Raw genomic sequence first — 17,771 nt, 5'->3', positions numbered from 1 at the left:
CGTCATTATGACGTAGATCTTTTTGAAATGTATTTAATTCACGTGGTTGAGTAAAGGAGTTGTATTTGAAAAAGTTTGGCATAGCCAAACGAAAGCGCTCATATCAAGGTGGTTTCTTGTTATTGTATTAATTTGAATAAATAGTTGAACGTTTCACGGCTTGCCTCAGCTTCTGCTTGTTTCAGTCTATCGTATTTTGGATTCTTAGTGTGAATTAGCTCCAGGAACATAATACACAGACAGACTACTGCTAAATGACTGATGATGCAAATAGAGTTGTAATATGTTTTGATGACACAGATAAGGATGATGATTAAAAAAAATGTGGTACATTAGGCCAGATATGAGTTTTGTCACATACTCATGATGATTTAACAGTAACCATTTGAAATGGTGGGACCTGATAAGCTTACCCCGAAATACAGTGACTGAATGGTTCAAAACCAGTCATGTACGTATATACAAAGTCTGAGATTGTCATTTCTCTGAGTATTCCCTTTTTTCTAAGGTATTGTGCTCTCAAAGTTGCTATATATACATTTGTGTGGTGTGGGAAGCTTAGCCTCACACGGTGGAGGGGGGGCTGCAGGGAGGCTTGCCCTCCTGCAAAAAAAAACAAGCTTAAAGGAGAAGACTGATTTCTGGTCTTTTTTCAGTGTGTCTGCACTTGGCACATTACAATTGCCGACATTTCAACAGGGATCCAGATTTAAATTTTAAGTTAAAAAATCTATCAATGTAGATGAATAAATATGTACGTCTGCATACAGTGTCTGATTTTGTTCACATGTTTTGTCTCAGAAGTTGGTTTCTACATGTGTCCATGTGCAGATAAATGCATATACTAATTAACAAAAAGGTTTGTATTCAGGAAGCTATCACAACTCCAGCTCTTCAAGGGTGCTTTCACCATCTCTTCCTTCAAACTAATTAGAATAACCTGCCACTAGGGATAGCACAACTGCATTGACTACACAGCAGACATGGCAGGATGGCCATCTTTATACAGCATGCCACTGTAAGTGTAAGTCAGCACGAATATTAAACCATTCCTCCTCACTTACCCCCTAAAGATCAGTAACAGCCTGATAAGGAATCAAGAAAACAGGTAACAAAGAATCACAAATGTCTATATCCTTCAGTGGAAAGGCATGCAGGCAGGCAGAACTGCTGCTCTAGAAATCATACGATATCTGGAGTTATAGCAGGTTCAAAGGTAATCACCTACTCCCTCTGAGCTAGTCTCAGCCAGCAGGTTATTAGCATTCATCTGAATTATACCACAGCAGTCTAAGGATCCAGATTTGAAATATGTATACAATTACCCTGGTAAAGCTGTAATGAAATAAATTAAATGAATTAATATATTGATATAGTAATAATAGTAATATTAATACATTAATAATGCAAAAAGAATCTGACTACATATCAGCAAAACTCCCCCAAAAAAGAGCATTGGTGAGTTCTAACTAGGCTAAAAAGAGACCTGCCCATCTTCTGGTATCAAGTATTAAATGACACAAAATGATTGCTAATTAGTCAAAATCTGCTTTGCAATGTCTTGATAAGGAGTATAGTCTTTGTATTCAGAAAACTGAGTGGTAAATCACTGTTATCTACTACCATAATAATCTGTGGTACTCTACATTTTTTCTCCTAGGGTCATAGGTTAGTACTAGGCTAACTGCCCTCGTGGGTCATTTTAAGCCTAAGCAATTAACCCATGTGTGAATCACACCTTGCCCCTTGTGTCTATAAGGCAAATATCTTAACCATTATGCCAACATTCCTCTGGTGTCACACTGAAGATGGATTTATCCCAGCTGGGCTATAAAGACAAATAAATACATGTATATTTACAGATTCTTTCTCTCCAGATCTCTGCTGAAAGTGGGTCATGCCCTGAGAGAACATCCCAGACAATAAATACAAATAAATAAAAATCAAAACATCGATAATAAATAAGCCACTAAAAATTGGTTTATCCTAGCTGGGCTATAAAGACAAATAAATGCATGTATATTTATGGAGTCTTTCTCTTCAGATCTCTTCTGAATGTGGGTCTTGCCCTGCGAGAACTTCCCAGGCAACAAATACTAATGAATAAAAAAACAAACAATCAGTAATAAATGGCATATACCTGCAGGGGTGTAAAGGTACAGTGTGGATCACATAACTTTTTAGACCTCTCGTAATATGATAACAAGATAAGCCACATAAAAACACAAGAAATAGCACTCAAGAGGTTCATCCTTACTGCAGCCTCAGCACTAATAAATAATTATGATGGATGGGCAAGCAACGTTTTTTTTTGTAGTACACAGTACAACATTGCTAATACAAGAAGTGCTTGGATAGTTTGTATTTCCTCACCGTAACAGCCACTTCCTAATCTAGAAAAAGATTGATAAAAGATGGACCCCTGGAAAAAAGGAAGAATTTCCATCAGTGATGCCAATGATGGGGGTCTGAGTAACAATCCCCAAACCTTAAGTCATTTAAGGATGGTGAAAGACTGAGTACATGATCAGGGTAGGAAAACAGTTTTCACTGCCTTGCTTATTTCTCCAGGTGAAGGTCAGCAGTTTTACTAGCAGGGAGCATACTCTGAAACATGTACGAGGGCATGTTTATACAAACCGCACTGATGTTATTGCCAGTTAGGAATGAAAGGAGGGAAAAAGAGGCATAACTCCTCTACCTCATTCTCCCAGGAATCATGGAGTGCTCCTCACTGGTAATGTGACCCTAATACTGGGGAAATAAATGGGTTGATCCTCTGGGCCGGAAGTAGGTGCAGAAGATTTACCAAGTGTACACAGGTAAGTCTGATGGTCACCAGCCAGCAGGCAAAAAAAAACTGCACTGAACTGGAGCAGCTTCTGCTGGTGAATGACGGTTTATGCATGCATATTCATTCTTTACCGTTACACAGCTGCACCTCACAGACACGGTAGTGCAGCAAATGGCCTGATACAGCAATGGGACTCCAGACCACAAGTTCTAGCAAAAAACAATGCTTTAACATGTACTATTAGTGAAGCACTGCTAAAGCTGTTAATATGCACAAGCAGGTTAATGAACGTGTACTTCAACTCACTGAATATCACCAACTCCTACACAAATAGGAAGCCAAGAAAATTAGCATAATTAGCAACAAAAGTCATAATCATTATCAGAAAATATATTGTCCCTATTTGCAATGTTTAAAATCCCCATCCTCCCTCTCTCTCTCCCTCTCTCTCTCTCTCTCTCTCACATGCAAGCATAACTGAATGCTAGAAAATGTTACTTCATACACTAATAACACAGAGTCTTTCAACTAATTATAATTTATAAGGTTTACATTTTTAATAAACTATGAAATATCTCTTTTCTGAATATGGTCAGGAGACAACTCTGGCCTGATAAGCTTTAAAGAACCAAGTCCAGAGTGAAATATGTCTTTTTATAATAACCCTTTACAACATTTTCACTTGCACGGTTTAAAAGTATGTGATAAAAAGCAGTAAAGAGAGCTGAATTTACAGCAAGACAGAGTTTTATCATACCTGCCTATAATTTATTGCATCCAGGTAAAGTGAATCTTCAACAAATATGACAGATTTACAAGGCATATTAATGCCTAAAGCAAGCGATCCAGTTGCTGTTACCACCTGCAATAAATAAACAAATAAATATTTTTATCAATACTAGTTTATGAAACAACTTTAAGATACTTCTGAGTATTACAGAAATGAAAAGCAGTGTTAGAGCTGAATGACCAACTGAAAAACAAGCACTGACATCCTGCAAAATTCCTTATATTTGTACCTGTTTTAAGTAACATGTATTCTAAGCAGCCTCATCTTCTATGTACTGCTACCATCTGTTCTGGATATACTACAAATTATTTTACATTATGAAAGAAGTTCTAATTTCTAATATAAGAAAAGGGTGGTTATCTAATAGGGCAGACAACTGTACCACACTAATGGATCATGCCAGTCTAATCCACATTTATTCAGAATCACAAAATAACAATGTGTGGTCTCTTGGTAAAATGCATAAAAAATACTTGTGACAATGCAGGTCATATGACCATACTTTCAATCACGACTTCAAGATATACAAGTTGTGTCTAAAGTGGCTGTCTGTCCTGTTTTTGTGCCTGCATATAATAAACCTATTCTAAAATGTGAGTGACTATGTTTGAAGTATGCAAACCAGCAGTTTTCAATTTCATTGCAAGCCCATTTGCAGTCTACACTGAAGTTGATGGCATTAATGCCACTAACACACACACACACACACACACACACACACACACAGACACACACACACACACACACACACACACGCACACACACACACAAATACCAAGCCCACAAAATGTGCACAGTACAACTGTGAATATTCTTCTACAAAGTCACTGGTCAGCCATGGTAATGTCTGATATAGTACGCATGGTGCCCTTGTTACTTCAGCACCAACTACTGCTATAAAAATGTTATAATTATATCCAGATATAACTGTAATAAACTAGCCTCATGTTAGACAAGCCATGCTTATGGTTAATTTTCAATAAAGTATAGTTGTGTAAGAACTTACCATAACAGTAGATGAACTACTGAACACTGTTGCATGACTAATGACAGGCGGGCTATCTCTCCAGGGAAAGCCATATGTCTGGAGAGGATAGCAAAGGCTAGGCATCTTCCTATAGTGCCATACCTCTGACTTAAGGGCACCAAAGTTATGAGGTAAAGGAGAGATGTCTAGAAGCAAACTGTCTCATGGCTTTCATTCCCTGAACCTGAAATACAGCAAGGCAACACAGAAAGAAGGCTATTAAAAACACATGCCAACCCGAAGAAGAGAGAGAAGGAAAGGATACTGCCTCAGGCTTAACACACACACACACATACACACACACACACACACACACACACACACACACACACACACACACACACACACACACACACACACACACACGCACACACATAAAAAAAGAAAAAAAAATACAGGGAAGGACTGTGGGATATAAGTTGTTACACAACTGCACTGTGTCTTCCTATGATCACTGCTGCAGTATTACTGACAAGTGTGAAGAGTCCCAAAACAAGTGTCAAGGGAAGAGGAATGAAGATTTGAGCTGGAATCAAAAATTCATTGCAAGACAGACTAGCAAATCCAGCTCTAGCTCTAGAAAAGGCAGTAGTCTTGTAATGTTTGGTAAAAGCATGTATGGAACACCACACATTAGCTTGTAAAATAAATCTGGAGTCAGGATCTAGTAAAAACCTCAGTTGTGCACAAACATCGAAAGAATCCAAGATTCTTTCTCCTCTGATGGGAGGGAAAAGGGTAGGGAGACTTCTGGTTCATAGACCACCTTAAGCATGAAGGATGGATTAGTTCTAAGGGTAATCCTATCCTTATGGAAAAACAAAAAGGAAGGAGTAGTCATGGAAGCTCGCAGTTCAAAAACCCTTTTGGCAGAGTTAAGAGACATTTGCAGGGCGGACATCCTAGAAGAAAACTTCAAGGATGCACAACAAGCAGACTCAAATGGAATTAACTTTTCTAAAACATAATTCAAATCCCAAAGGGGAGGTTCATAGGTTCATGCTAAACCTATGGCCAAAAGAGACCACCAAGAAGCTCAGCCCCATCACCCAGTACTAATGGAAAAAGTACAGTTGTGTACACCTACCATAAATGTAGATGTTAGAGTGTATTCTCTGTTGCAGTCATTACATTTGGGTAATCTGCTGGCAGGTTGCCTTCAGTCGGCCTGAATAACAAAGTCTTGGGTCCTGCGTCGGTTGCTGTCTCCTCTTCCATGACGTCAGGTTGTCAGGGGTATAAAACATGCAGCCGACGCCATTTTATTCAGTTTTTCTTGCCCCAGATGTCAGGTGCCCCCCAAATGGGGAGCAAAAATATATATAGATATATATAAATAAACAAAAATATATGTAAATGCACTTTTAGCAACATAAACTTTACCTTCATCTAACAGCAAATACACCACAAAGGTTTTAGTACATAGTGAAGGAAAAAAAAGGTATAGAAAAGGGGGATGGGGGGGTGGGTAACCTGGACTGCAACAGTGAATACACTCGAACAGCTACATTTATGGTAAGTGTACACAACTGTACTATGTTCTTCATGTTTCACTGTTGCAGTCATTACATTTGGGTAGAATCCCAAAGCTATGGATGGAAGAATGGAGCTAAACAGCATTAGGAGCAGCTATAAGGCCCTGCAGAACTGCAGTGGCAAAGCCTGCCCTGGATTTGGAGAAGTGAGGCAAATGATAATGCTTTGTGAAGGTATGAACAGAGCTCCAAGTAGCAGCCTCTAGAATGTCTTTGGTTGGAACCCCTCTGAGAAAAGCTGCTGAAGGAGAGGCAGCCCTGGTGGAATGAGACCTGATCCCCTTGGGCACAGGTTTACCATGGTGCAAGAAGCAGAAACAAATGCAGTGGCTTATCCACTTAGAAATAGTCTGCTTTAATATAGCCTTCCCCTCTTACCCTGCAGCAAATGCTACTAGTAGTTGCTCAGACTTTCTTAGAGATTTGGTCCTGTTTAAGTACAATGTTAGTTGTCTGTGTATGTCCAAAGAATGCAGAATCCACTCCGCCTTGTTCTGCAGATTTGGGTAAAATGTTGGCAGGTGAATTGTCTGGTTAAGAGCCACACTGGATACCACCTTAGGCATAAAAGAAGGATTGATCCTGAGGGACACCCTGTCCGGGTAAAATGTAATAAAAGGCTCCACAGCCATGAGAGCCTGTAGTTCTGAAACCCTTCTTCTGAAGTGACTGCCAAGAGAAAAGCTGTTTTCCAAGATAGACATTTTATATCCGCAGTAGCTGCTGGTTCAAAAGGAGGCAGGGTGAGTTTTTCCAGCAAAAAAAAATTGAGGTCCCATGCGGGATTTGGTGATCTTCTGGGAGGCCTTAAATTTTTGGCCCCTCTAAGATACTGTTTAAGCAGAGGATGAGAAAAGAGGGGAGGCTCTGTGTTGTAATGAGCTGAGATGGCAGAGGCATGGATTTTTATTGCAGAAAAAGATAGGCCCTTGTCAAGCATCTCAGTCAAATATTGTAAAATCTGAGGAATATTGGGCTTTGCTGTGTCTGTTCCTTGTGCTTGGTTCCAAGCACAGAATTTCTTCCATTTATCAGCATAAGATTTTCTAGTACTAGGCCTTCTGGCTTCCAAAATGACACCCATCACAGATTTACTGAGAGGTGTTGTTTGAATAATTAAATGATCAGCCATGCTGCAAGGTTCAGAGTTTGGAGCTGAGTGTGCAGAATTTGATTGTTCTGCTGAGACAGTAGATGAGGTATTTGAGGCAAGTACCAAGGGGGAAGTTGAGACATATTCCTTAAAAGTGGGTATCAGTGTTGCTGAGGCCAGTCTGGAGCCACTAGGATCATTTTTGGTTTTTCCTGTCTGATTTTAGTAAGACCTTGGAGCAAAGAGGCAGAGGGGGAAAGGCATAGATTGATAGGTTTTTCCAACTGAAGGATAGGGCATCCACTTTCCATGCTTTTTTGTGATGAGTTCTTGTGCAGAATTTGCCCAACTGATAATTTTGGGAAGAGGCAAATAGATCTATATCTGGGCTCCCCCATTTATATGTTAACATGCTGAAGATTTGTGGATCCAGTTTCCATTTGTGTGGGCCCATAAGATTTCTGCTTAGGTCATCTGCCAGAGTATTTTGTTTTCCTGGCAAGAATTGAGCTTGAAGATGTATTTGGTAAGTCAAAGCTGTGTTCCACAATGCCATGGCTATTCTGCAAAGGGGGTAGGAATGTGTACCCCCCTGCTTGTTTATGTACCACATAACCGTGGTGTTGTCCATCTTTATCAGTAGTTGTCCTGGATGAAGTAAGTCCTTGAAGGCTGTCAGAGCATTCTGAACAGCTAGCATCTCTTTCTGGTTGATATGCAGATGCATTTGTTTTGGGCTCCATTTGCCCTGAATGCATCTTCCTAACAGGTGGGCACCCCCCAAACATAGTCTGATGCATCTGTAGTTAGGGTTTGGGTGGCAGGGGGTAGAGTGAATGACAGTCCCTTGTTTTGGTGACACGTCTCTGCCCACCAAAGAAACTCCTGCTGTAGGCAGGGAATGAGAGGAATCATTGTTTCCAGACTGTGACAATATTGGCTCCATAAACGTTTTAGGTACCACTAAAGTTTCCTCATAGGCATCTTGAATATGTAATTAGTAGAATGCAGGATGCCATGAACCCCAAAGCCTGCAGAATTTGACTTGCAGATAACTGGGTTTTTGTTGTCATTTGCTTGAAATATATTGTCAGTTGCCTTTGTTTGTCTGGCTAAGGTAAGCCATCTGGGCAGTTGTATTCAAGCTTGCACCCAGGAATGTAATTATTTGAGAGGGTACCAGCTGGGATTTCTTTTCATTTATTGTGTACCCTAGGCATGTTAGAAGCCTTTTTACAAATGCCAGATGTTGAAGAAGAGTGTCCTTGTCCTCTGCTTGAATGAGACAGTCATCCAGATAAGGATAAATTTGTATACTTCTTTGTCTGCAGAATGCAATTACTGGCGCCAGGCACTTTGTAAAGACCCTGGGCGCAGTAGATAAGCCAAAGGGCAGTGCAAAGAATTGGTAATGCAAAAAACCTGCCTTGACGCGGAGGTATCTTCTGCATGATTCCCTTATTGGGATATGCAGGTATGCCCCTTTTAAGTCTAGACTCACTAACCAAGTGTTCCTGCCCAGCATAGGCAGTAGTTGTTGTAAAGTCAGCATTTTGAATTTTGGACTGTCTAGGAACGTGTTCAAAATCGATAAGTCCAGTATTGGAAGCCAAGAATTGTCTTTTCTGGATACCAGGAAAAGTCTTGAATAAAAACCTTGTCCTTTTTCCCTTTCTGGTACTGGTTGAATAGCCCCCATATCCATGAGGGACATAACTTGTTTCTGAGCCTCTGCTCATTGATTTTGGGGCAGATCTGGCCATCCATTTGGAACTGGAAAAAGTATGGAAATGAAATTTGTACTCCTGGGATACTATGTTCAGTACCCACTTGTCCTGGGTAATTAACTGCCAATTTTGAGCATGAAATGCTGGTTTTCCCCCCAAGGTGGCTGCCAAAAGATAAGTGCTTGGAGATGGTAGAGGAAAGTCATTGAGACTGCTTACTGTAGCGTTGTGCTTTGTTTCCTACAGATTTGGAGGTGGAGGCGCCCCACTGCTTTGACCTGTAAGAACCCTGTGATTGGTATCTGGATCCTTTTGAGCACCTGGATTTGCCTTGAGTGGCTCTGTTAGACACAGGAAAGGACCATTTTTTAGTAGGCCAGTGCCTACTAAATCTGGGTGGCTGCACTTGCAAGAAATCTTTTACAGTTTGCACAGATTTAGCTTTGTCTTCCATTTTCTTTAAAACCTCTTCTGCCTTATTACCAAATAGAGTATCATGCTCCAAGGGAGTATCCAACAATTTAGCTTTAACATGATCAGGCAGATTTTGCTCCTTGAGCCAGGCATGCTTTCTAATCACAGGTCCAGTAACTGCGGCCCTGCAAGAGGCCTCCAAGGAATCAAAACCACATTGCAAAGTATGCTTTCCAACCTGTTCTGCTGAATGCAATAATTTCTGTAACTCTTTATTTTCCACACAATCAGAAATCAACATAATTTTCTGTTTCAGTAAACCCATAACATGCTGTTGATATTTAAGCATATTAAACTGGCAGTTTAAGGCTCTGATAGCCAAGGTAGCAGACGTATAAACCTTCTTTCCCCATCTATCCAGCACCCTGGAAACTCTATCAGAGGGGGTAGGATTTTTGGCTGTACAGGCCTTTACACCCTTGGGACCCTTAGAAATAGTCTTTGGATCAGCAGCAGGATGTTTTAAAAGAAATTTGTGGAAGTCAGGAACCCTGTAATATCTGTCTGGCTTACTAGGAGCCAGAGGTAGGGAATCAGGAGCCATGCTTGATTCCGAAAACACATCATCAACAATGTCTAATACAGGAGGTATAGCCAAAGGCCTATGCAGAGGAAGAAGAAGGAAATCCCTAAGCCTCTTTTTTGATTCAGAGAAGTCCTGACTCTCCCAGTGAAAATGTTCCCTTAAAGTATGCAAAGCCTCTCCAAAAGAGTAATCCTCAGGAGGAGATGCAGATGGGATGGATTCCTCTGCATGAGAATCCTCATAGGGTGGAATAGAAAATTCCTGATCAGAAGAGGAATCAGATGAAATGGAAACCTGATCTGAAGATTCATAATCAGTGCCTTGCCTAGGCCTCTTAGCGGGGGGTGGGGGGAATCCCTGATCAAGGTAATTAAGTCCTCAGCCATTTTGATCATCTGTTTTTTAGGCATAGGGACCTGAGCACGTGGTTCATGTGTTGGTTTTTGACCTTGTTTTTGAGGCTGGCGTTGGTTTAATATAAAAATGTTGAGGCCTGAAAACACCCTCAGAAGCTGATGCCTGCTCAGCAGCTCTGGACCCATCCAAGGGAGAGACATCCGCGGGTTCAATACTCTGAGAATCTCGCGGCATACAGGACTCCGAATGGGTCTTGGTAGAGGCCTGTGACTCAAAAGTAGTGGGTATCAGGGGCTGCGAAAGCACCTCACTGAGTACCGGCGAACCAGCGACTGGCTTAGTAGAAGCTTCGTCGTCAGTTTTGGACACTGACAGTCTGTCTCTGTCTTTTTCTTTGCATTTTTTTGTTAACTCCGGTAGTCGGATTGCTAACCGATGACATTTCAGGATAATTAAATCTTGATCCAAAATATTTAGAAGCAAAACTATTCCAACACTTAATAGTGTGTTGGTTAAATCTAGCACAAAACCGACAGCAAGGCACGTTATGATCTGGGCCTGGGCAAGGAATACAGTACAAATGAAAATCCTTATGAGGTATGTGCTTCCCACAAGTAATGCAATTATTAACTTTTACTGACATCGGTAAGGAGCAAGAAAAAGTTTCCCTGATGGGATACTTAGCTTTAGTTTGAAGACTTTGGTTCTGAAACTTGAATGCGAAAATTTCAGGAGTCGGCCGACCGGCACTTGCGAACTGCTTCTGCTTCGGGCACCGCACGGCAAGAAAGACTGAATAAAATGGTGTCGGCTGCATGTTTTATACCCCTGACGACCTGACGTCATGGAAGAGGAGACAGCAACTGACGCTGGACCCAAGACTTTGTTATTCAGGCCGACTGAGGGCAACCTGCCAGCAGATTACCCAAATGTAATGACTGCAACAGTGAAACACGAAGAACATCAAGCTATGTCCCTATTTAGTAGACTTTTTCCTCAAATTCCTGGTGAGTTATCACCCATCCATTCATCCAGATTGGTTTTAAAGGTTGCTATGGAAGTATTCTGCCTGACAGGTAACAGCACCCTATCCAGGAACATGGTATATGTTGAGTTAGGTACCTGTCACGTCATCTGGTCTTATTGATGTGGTATTTATTTATTATTTATTTATTTATTTGCAGTTGGTTTACCAGGATAGTCCATTGGGCCAAGATGAACCCATTTTCAATGGAGTCCTGGGGAGAAAAGCTCCAGTAACAAGTTACAATAGGTTATACATTATAATTACAATATTTACAAGTGACATAACAAGTAATGTAGTTCCAGAAACCAGGTCGAATAGGTTTTTGGTTAAGATACAAAATTTACAAGTGATACAATTTAGTGTATGAGAACAGTTCTAGTATCCGATTACAAATAGGTTTTAGTTTGAATACAATTATTTCAACTGTTTAATATAGTACTCACAGGATTATTAGTTTTTATGAAACTTTAAAACATGACACATAAAGGTACAGTTTAGAGAGGATGTATAATTAGTATGAGCAGAGAAAGATTGTGGTAGGAGAGGTAGAATGGAAGTGGGCAGAGAGGTGGAGAATAAGTTTGCTGGTGTAGATTATGTTGGATGAGAACAGGAGCATTCCCACTGGGATAATAGGTAAGAACAGGAGCATTCCCACTGGGATAATAGGTAAGAGTGAAGATATTGTTTGAATGTAGAGTGATTGGAGATGGTACGAATGAGTGGTGGAAGAGAGTTCCAGAGACGAGCTAGACCATAGGATAGGAGATTTTTTCCAGAGGGACGACTTGGTTTGTATAATTCTATTTTGGCTGTTAGATCTTAGTGTTCTGTTAGGTAGGTGCATTTTAAAGGCAGAGGATAGGGATGGACACAGTAAGGGGTTGAAAATGAGTTTATGTGCAAGAGTTAGTTGAGTGTAGGTGAGATGGTTGGATAGTTCTAGCCATTTTAGTTTGTGGAGGGAAGAGCAGTGGTGACTAGATGACTTGTGGCTAGTAGCGAATTTAGCTATTTTGTTGTAGCATGTGGAGAGTTGCGTTTTAAGGGAAGATTGAAGGTTAGTTAAGAGTGCAGCTCCATAGAGAACGGAGGGGATAAGAAATGAGGTAGCGAGAGTGATTTTTAGTGGATGGTGTGAGATAGCGATTATGTCTGTAGAGCATGCCTAATTTTTGATGTTTTTTTTTTATATTTAGTTATAGGTGGGAGTTGAATTTAAGCTTATTATCAATTTGTACCCCAAGTAATTTGGTCTCAGATACCAATTCCAAAGATGTGTTGTTATGACTAGTGATAGAAAAAGTGTTAGAATTGACAGAGGTGTTTTTGGAGGGAGTGAATATCATTAATTAATTTGGTTTTGGAGGCATTTAGTGCAAGGTGATTTTGATTCATCCATTGTTCTGTGATAGAGAATGCGTCTTGTGTTAGCTTTTGTAGCATAGGAAGGGATATTGCAGAGCAGATAATAGTAGAACTGTAGAATTTTCTGCATATTGAATGATATTTGAGAAAGGGATAGAGTTACAGAAGTCATTTATGAATATATTGAAGAGGAGAGGACCTAATATGGAACCTTGGGGAACTCCTGTTGGGGTAGTAAGGAAAGAGGAGGTGGCCTTTTTCCATTTGACAGACTGATATCTATTTGATAAGTAACTGGAGAACCAATTTAAAGAGGAGGAAGATAGGTTGAGCTGACAGAGTTTAGTTAGAAGAAGTTTGTGAGAGATAGTATCAAAGGCTTTAGAGAGGTCAAGTAGAAGAGTAGAGACAATGTGTCCAGAGTCTCAGGCTTTATTTATGATTTTCAGGAAGGAGAGGAGGGCTGTCATAATAATATGACCAGGACTAAAACCGTGCTGTGTTGGAGTTAATAGGTTATTGTCTAAGAGATATGGTAGGAGTTGTATTTGGATACATTTTTCTAGGATTTTAGAAATGGGTGATAAGATGGCTATAGGGCGAAAATTAGTAGTGTTGTTATTATTGCCACCCGTATGTAAGGGTATGATATAAGCCTTTTTCCAGATTTGGGGTACTATGCATTCTTGTATAGAGCAGTTGATTAGAATACTAATGGGGTAGGCAATGTCTTCTGTGGCTATACTAAGAAAATATGATGGGATGTTGTCAGGGGCATTGGAGCATGGCTAAAGCTTCCGAAGGAGTTTTTTTATGGTGGATATGGGTATAGGTTTTAGAGAAAAAGGAGAGAGAGGGGAAGAGAGGGTATTACAGGAAGGTGGTGGTGGTGGTGAAGAAGAGAGTGAAGTTGTTGGAGAAGAGGTAAAGGTATAAGGAGAGGAAGGTGAGGGTGAGGTGCAGGGAGTGGTGTTGTTAGAGAATGTTGAAGTTAGTTTTGAAATGGAGTTAATGAAAAAAGAGTTAAATTGTGAAGCTAAGTCTATGTCAGGAGCATTAGGGTCTGGGCTGGGGTTGTCTGTTTTGCCAGGACTGATAAGGGTAGTGACTCCTTTCCAGAATTTCTGTGGGTTTGTTTTATTGCTGTTTTGGAGTATAGAGAAGTAATTTTATCGGTCAGTTGTAATTAGCTTTTTTACTTTATTTCTAAGTGTTTTATATTCATTTAGAAGTAGGGGAGACCTATTTTTTTGGCAAATAGCCCAAACTTTATCTCTGTGTTTCATGATTATAAGAGTAGTTTTGGTTAGCCAAGGGGCAGTTTTGGTTTTTATTCTCTTAGTCCGTAAGGGGGCATGGTAGTCAAGAATTTTTAAGAAGGTTGAATTGAAGTGGGCAACAGCATTGTCTAAGGGTAGAGTTTATAGGATGTTCCAATTTATTGCTTTAAGGGAGTCAATGAAGGCTATGGAGTTGAAATTTTTTTGGTTGCGAAAAGTAATATAATTATGGGTTTGGAGTATAGGTGAAGAGAGTCGATATGTAAATGTGGGTAGATGGTCACTAAGAGGGTCTGGGAGGGTGCCATTATGAGAAAAAATATGAGGGTGGGAGACTAAGATCCAGTCAAGTATGGTACCACTGGATAGGTTTTTTGAGGGGCGGGTTGTGGAGTTAATAAGCTGTGAGAAGTTATAAAGGTTGATGTTAAGTGGGTTTGTGGGAGCTTGAATGGAGGCCCAATTGATATTCATGTCTCCCAAGATTATTATTTCATTTGAAATGTTAGTGGAGAGCCAGAATAGAATGTCCTCAAGTGTAGTGATATTATCACCAGGGGAAATGTAGAGAGAGGCTATGCATATGTGTTTGTGTATATTAACCTGAAATAATGCTAGTATTTCAGCATTATTGAAGTGGGGAATAGGTTTGTTATATGGGGTAACTGATAAGGAGGATGAGTATAGGAGAGCAACTCCACCTCCTTTGTTATGGGTTCTATCTTTTCTTAAGATTGAATAGTTTGATGGTGTTATTTCAGAGTCTTTTATGTGGGGTTTTAATCACGTTTCAGAGATGGATAGGAAGTCAGATTTGTTATGAATAAGCCAGGCATGGAGATTTGGGATTTTGTTCATGATGCTTTGAGAATTTAGAGAGGTGAATAGGATGGACTTATCTGTGGTGAATGAGGTGGCTGGGCCAGGGTTAGGGTGTATATCTCCTGATAATAGTGTGGTAATTAGATATAGGATTGGGTTTGAGCAGTATTTAGATTGTTTAAAGTATGAGTTGGAATTAATTATGATGATGTAGAGTTTATTAGAAGCTGTGAAGGAAGAATTTTTATGCAGGGTGATAAGTTTATAAGGAAAGAGTAGATGGTTGCTGATTGTATATAAGTGAGGAGATATTAAGATGTGTGATGTTGAGGGAGGTGAGTTGTGATGATTGGTTACATGAAAGCATTGTGAGTGTATAGTATGATTGGGCTGGGTGAGGTAGTGGAAGTAGGATATAGTGAGAAGAAGTAACAGCAGCTTGAGTAGAGATGAGGGTTTAGAGAACATAATGGTGATGAATGTTATATCTTGCAGTTGTGAGATAATGTGAAGTTGCTAAGTAAAATATGGTTGTAAAGGGGGTGGTATGTATAGTGGTTTAATTATGTTTTTAAAATATTAAAATGGAGTGGAGATTTGAAGAGTAGTTGGTTATTGGTGGGGTTGGAAGTGAGTGTTTGCTGAGTAATCGAGCTTGATTGGTTGGATTAGGTTTTATAGTTATATTGAGTAAGTTGGGGTTGGGAAGAGAGTAGGAGTTGAGCAGGAAGTGGAAGTAAGTGGCTAGATAGTTTAGTGGGTGTGGTAATGAAGGTATAAATGTAGATGTACTGGGGGCGGGTGGGAATAGGGGGCAGGGCAGAGGAGTAGAGTGAGCCCCCAGGGCGAACGGAGCAGGTAGAGCCCAGGACGGCAGGATCAGAGCGAGAAACAATTGGTAGTGTATAGATTAAGTCTCTAGAATGGATGTTTGCTTTATCACTAGTTCTGTTTAGGTGAATAAGTTCAAAAGAGTGCTGAATCCTTCACAGCATAGAAAACTAAGCAGGAGGTCACAACTCAGGAGTATGTATGACCCTCAGTATAAGTAACTAAGGGTACTGAGTCATGCAATCTTTTTGGTGGGGAAACTCTGAGGTCTCTCAAGCTGGTTTAGGTGCTTGGTGAGGTACAGGTCAAAGGATGCATTATATTCAGTGATGGGCCTAATTAAAAAAATGAATAAAGTGAAATTATAACTTCTTTGGACCTTGAGGAGATGCCACTAAGGACTGGCTGTGCACTGTAGAAGGTCTGTCTCACCACCACAGAGACATGGTGGTCAAAGGAGAGTCTATTGTCAACATATGTATCCAAGTCCCTGATGACTATGTCATACTTAAGTGGAATGATGTCTATATGGTAAGCAACAGTAAAGCCTTATGGAACACCACAGGTGACATTTTTCTATCTAGAGTAAATACTCCTGACCTTAACGGTACAGATTCTGCTAGACAGCCAATTACCAATCCAGTGAACAATGCATGGGTTATTCCCAGCATAAGGGAATAGTGCCAAAGGCCTTGGCAAGGTCTACATAAGCAGTGTTGACTGTATACCCCTTATCCATGGCCTCAGTAACCATGCAAGCAGGCGTGATCTGTCTCTTATAAAAACAAACTGATGTGTATAGAAGTATATAAGGTCATCTGTATCATTATTTATTTTTCAACTACAATGTGTTCCATAACTTTGGAAATAATACTAGTGAGACTAATATGCCTGTAATTCCTATGGCAAGTAGAAGTACCACCTTTACGCAATGGCACCACAACTGCTACTTTCTATTCCTTGGAGAAATAGCCAGTGGAAAGACTCAAGCTGAAGAGTTGATGGATGGCATTTTGCTAAGTAGGTCTTTACATTCTCAGCCGGCATCTAGGGATATTGTTAGGCCCCAGGAAGTAGTGTTATTAATCTGGAAATGTGTTAAAAGGACCAGGTCCAAATTGATATCAGGAGGAGGAGGTGTGAGTGGGGAAATGGAGGTGAGACAGACGAGAGTGAGTAGAGTAAAGTTGGAAGAGAATTTGTCTACAAGAATATCAGAAATGCCTTATGAGTCAGAGAAGGAGGTACCATTTGAGATGAATTCAGTACAAAATGTTAGGTTATTTCTATTCTTCGTAATATAGATGAAGAAGGCCTAATGATTATTTTTTTGAATTAGCTGAAATCCTAAGTTCATAGCTGGCATAGTCTGTACATTTGAGAGACCTAATTACCAGTTTTAAATCCCCTTTAATATGATGAAGAGGCCATCTTTTAATGATCGCCAGGAACTTTTTCATTTTATTATAGAGCTTGTTGATGAGGTAGTTCCACCACTTGGGTTTAGTTATAAACCTGACATTAAGCCTACTCCAGACTGGTACTGATGCCTCGATGCATCTACCCAACAGGGAGTAAAATTCACAGCAGTAAACAGAAGCCTCAGTTACAAGGTTCGTTGGGAAACTGTACCATTTGTGGATATCAATAAATCAGTAAATATTAAATAATTGGTCTTGGAGTAAGTCTTGAATATAGAAGAGTTAGCAAGGACCACAAAGCAGTCGTTCATACAAAAGACCACAGTAAAGTGGTTAGATTTGACTACACAGGGGGTAACATAAGGGCTGGTTCAACTGGGAGAAATGTTTGTGAGGACAAGATGAAGAAGATTAACACCTTTTTAGGGGAATAATTTGGTCAAGTAGTTAGCATTTATAAAGTCCAGATATCTCTGGTAGCAAATGTTTGCAGCTGGTGTGTGGACAGCTGAAGATACACAAGAAAGGTGTCTGGTTCAACTGCTAATTTTCTAACTGATTAAGGTATCCTGCATGCTTAGAAAGGTGTCATAGATAGGGTTCAGTCACTGGCTATAATGTGGCAATTAATTCTATTGAGTGCAACTAGGACTTCAACCACTTCCATATTTGCATCATATGAAATCTGTTGAAAAACAA

At 40.1% G+C, this 17,771-nt stretch overlaps 1 protein-coding gene across 1 annotated transcript in view; it reads right to left on the bottom strand.

The window, feature by feature from the left end:
* The window catches only part of LOC122802346 (probable ATP-dependent RNA helicase DDX60), a 682,486-nt gene extending 678,834 nt beyond the window's left edge, over window positions 1-3,652 (bottom strand). The window contains exon 1 of the mRNA XM_044071983.1: window positions 3,552-3,652. Coding sequence (XP_043927918.1) covers window positions 3,552-3,617 — 66 coding nt within the window. The 5' untranslated portion in view covers window positions 3,618-3,652. The remainder of the gene's footprint in view (window positions 1-3,551) is intronic.
* Window positions 3,653-17,771: the final 14,119 nt, after the last annotated feature.

This window comes from Protopterus annectens, chromosome 5.part0, assembly GCF_019279795.1.
Source record: "Protopterus annectens isolate FY-2018-M chromosome 5.part0, PAN1.0, whole genome shotgun sequence".
NCBI classification, from domain to species: Eukaryota; Metazoa; Chordata; order Ceratodontiformes; family Protopteridae; genus Protopterus; species Protopterus annectens.
The sequence above is the reverse complement of the archived record's forward strand: the minus strand, read 5'-3'. Positions and strand labels throughout refer to the sequence as shown.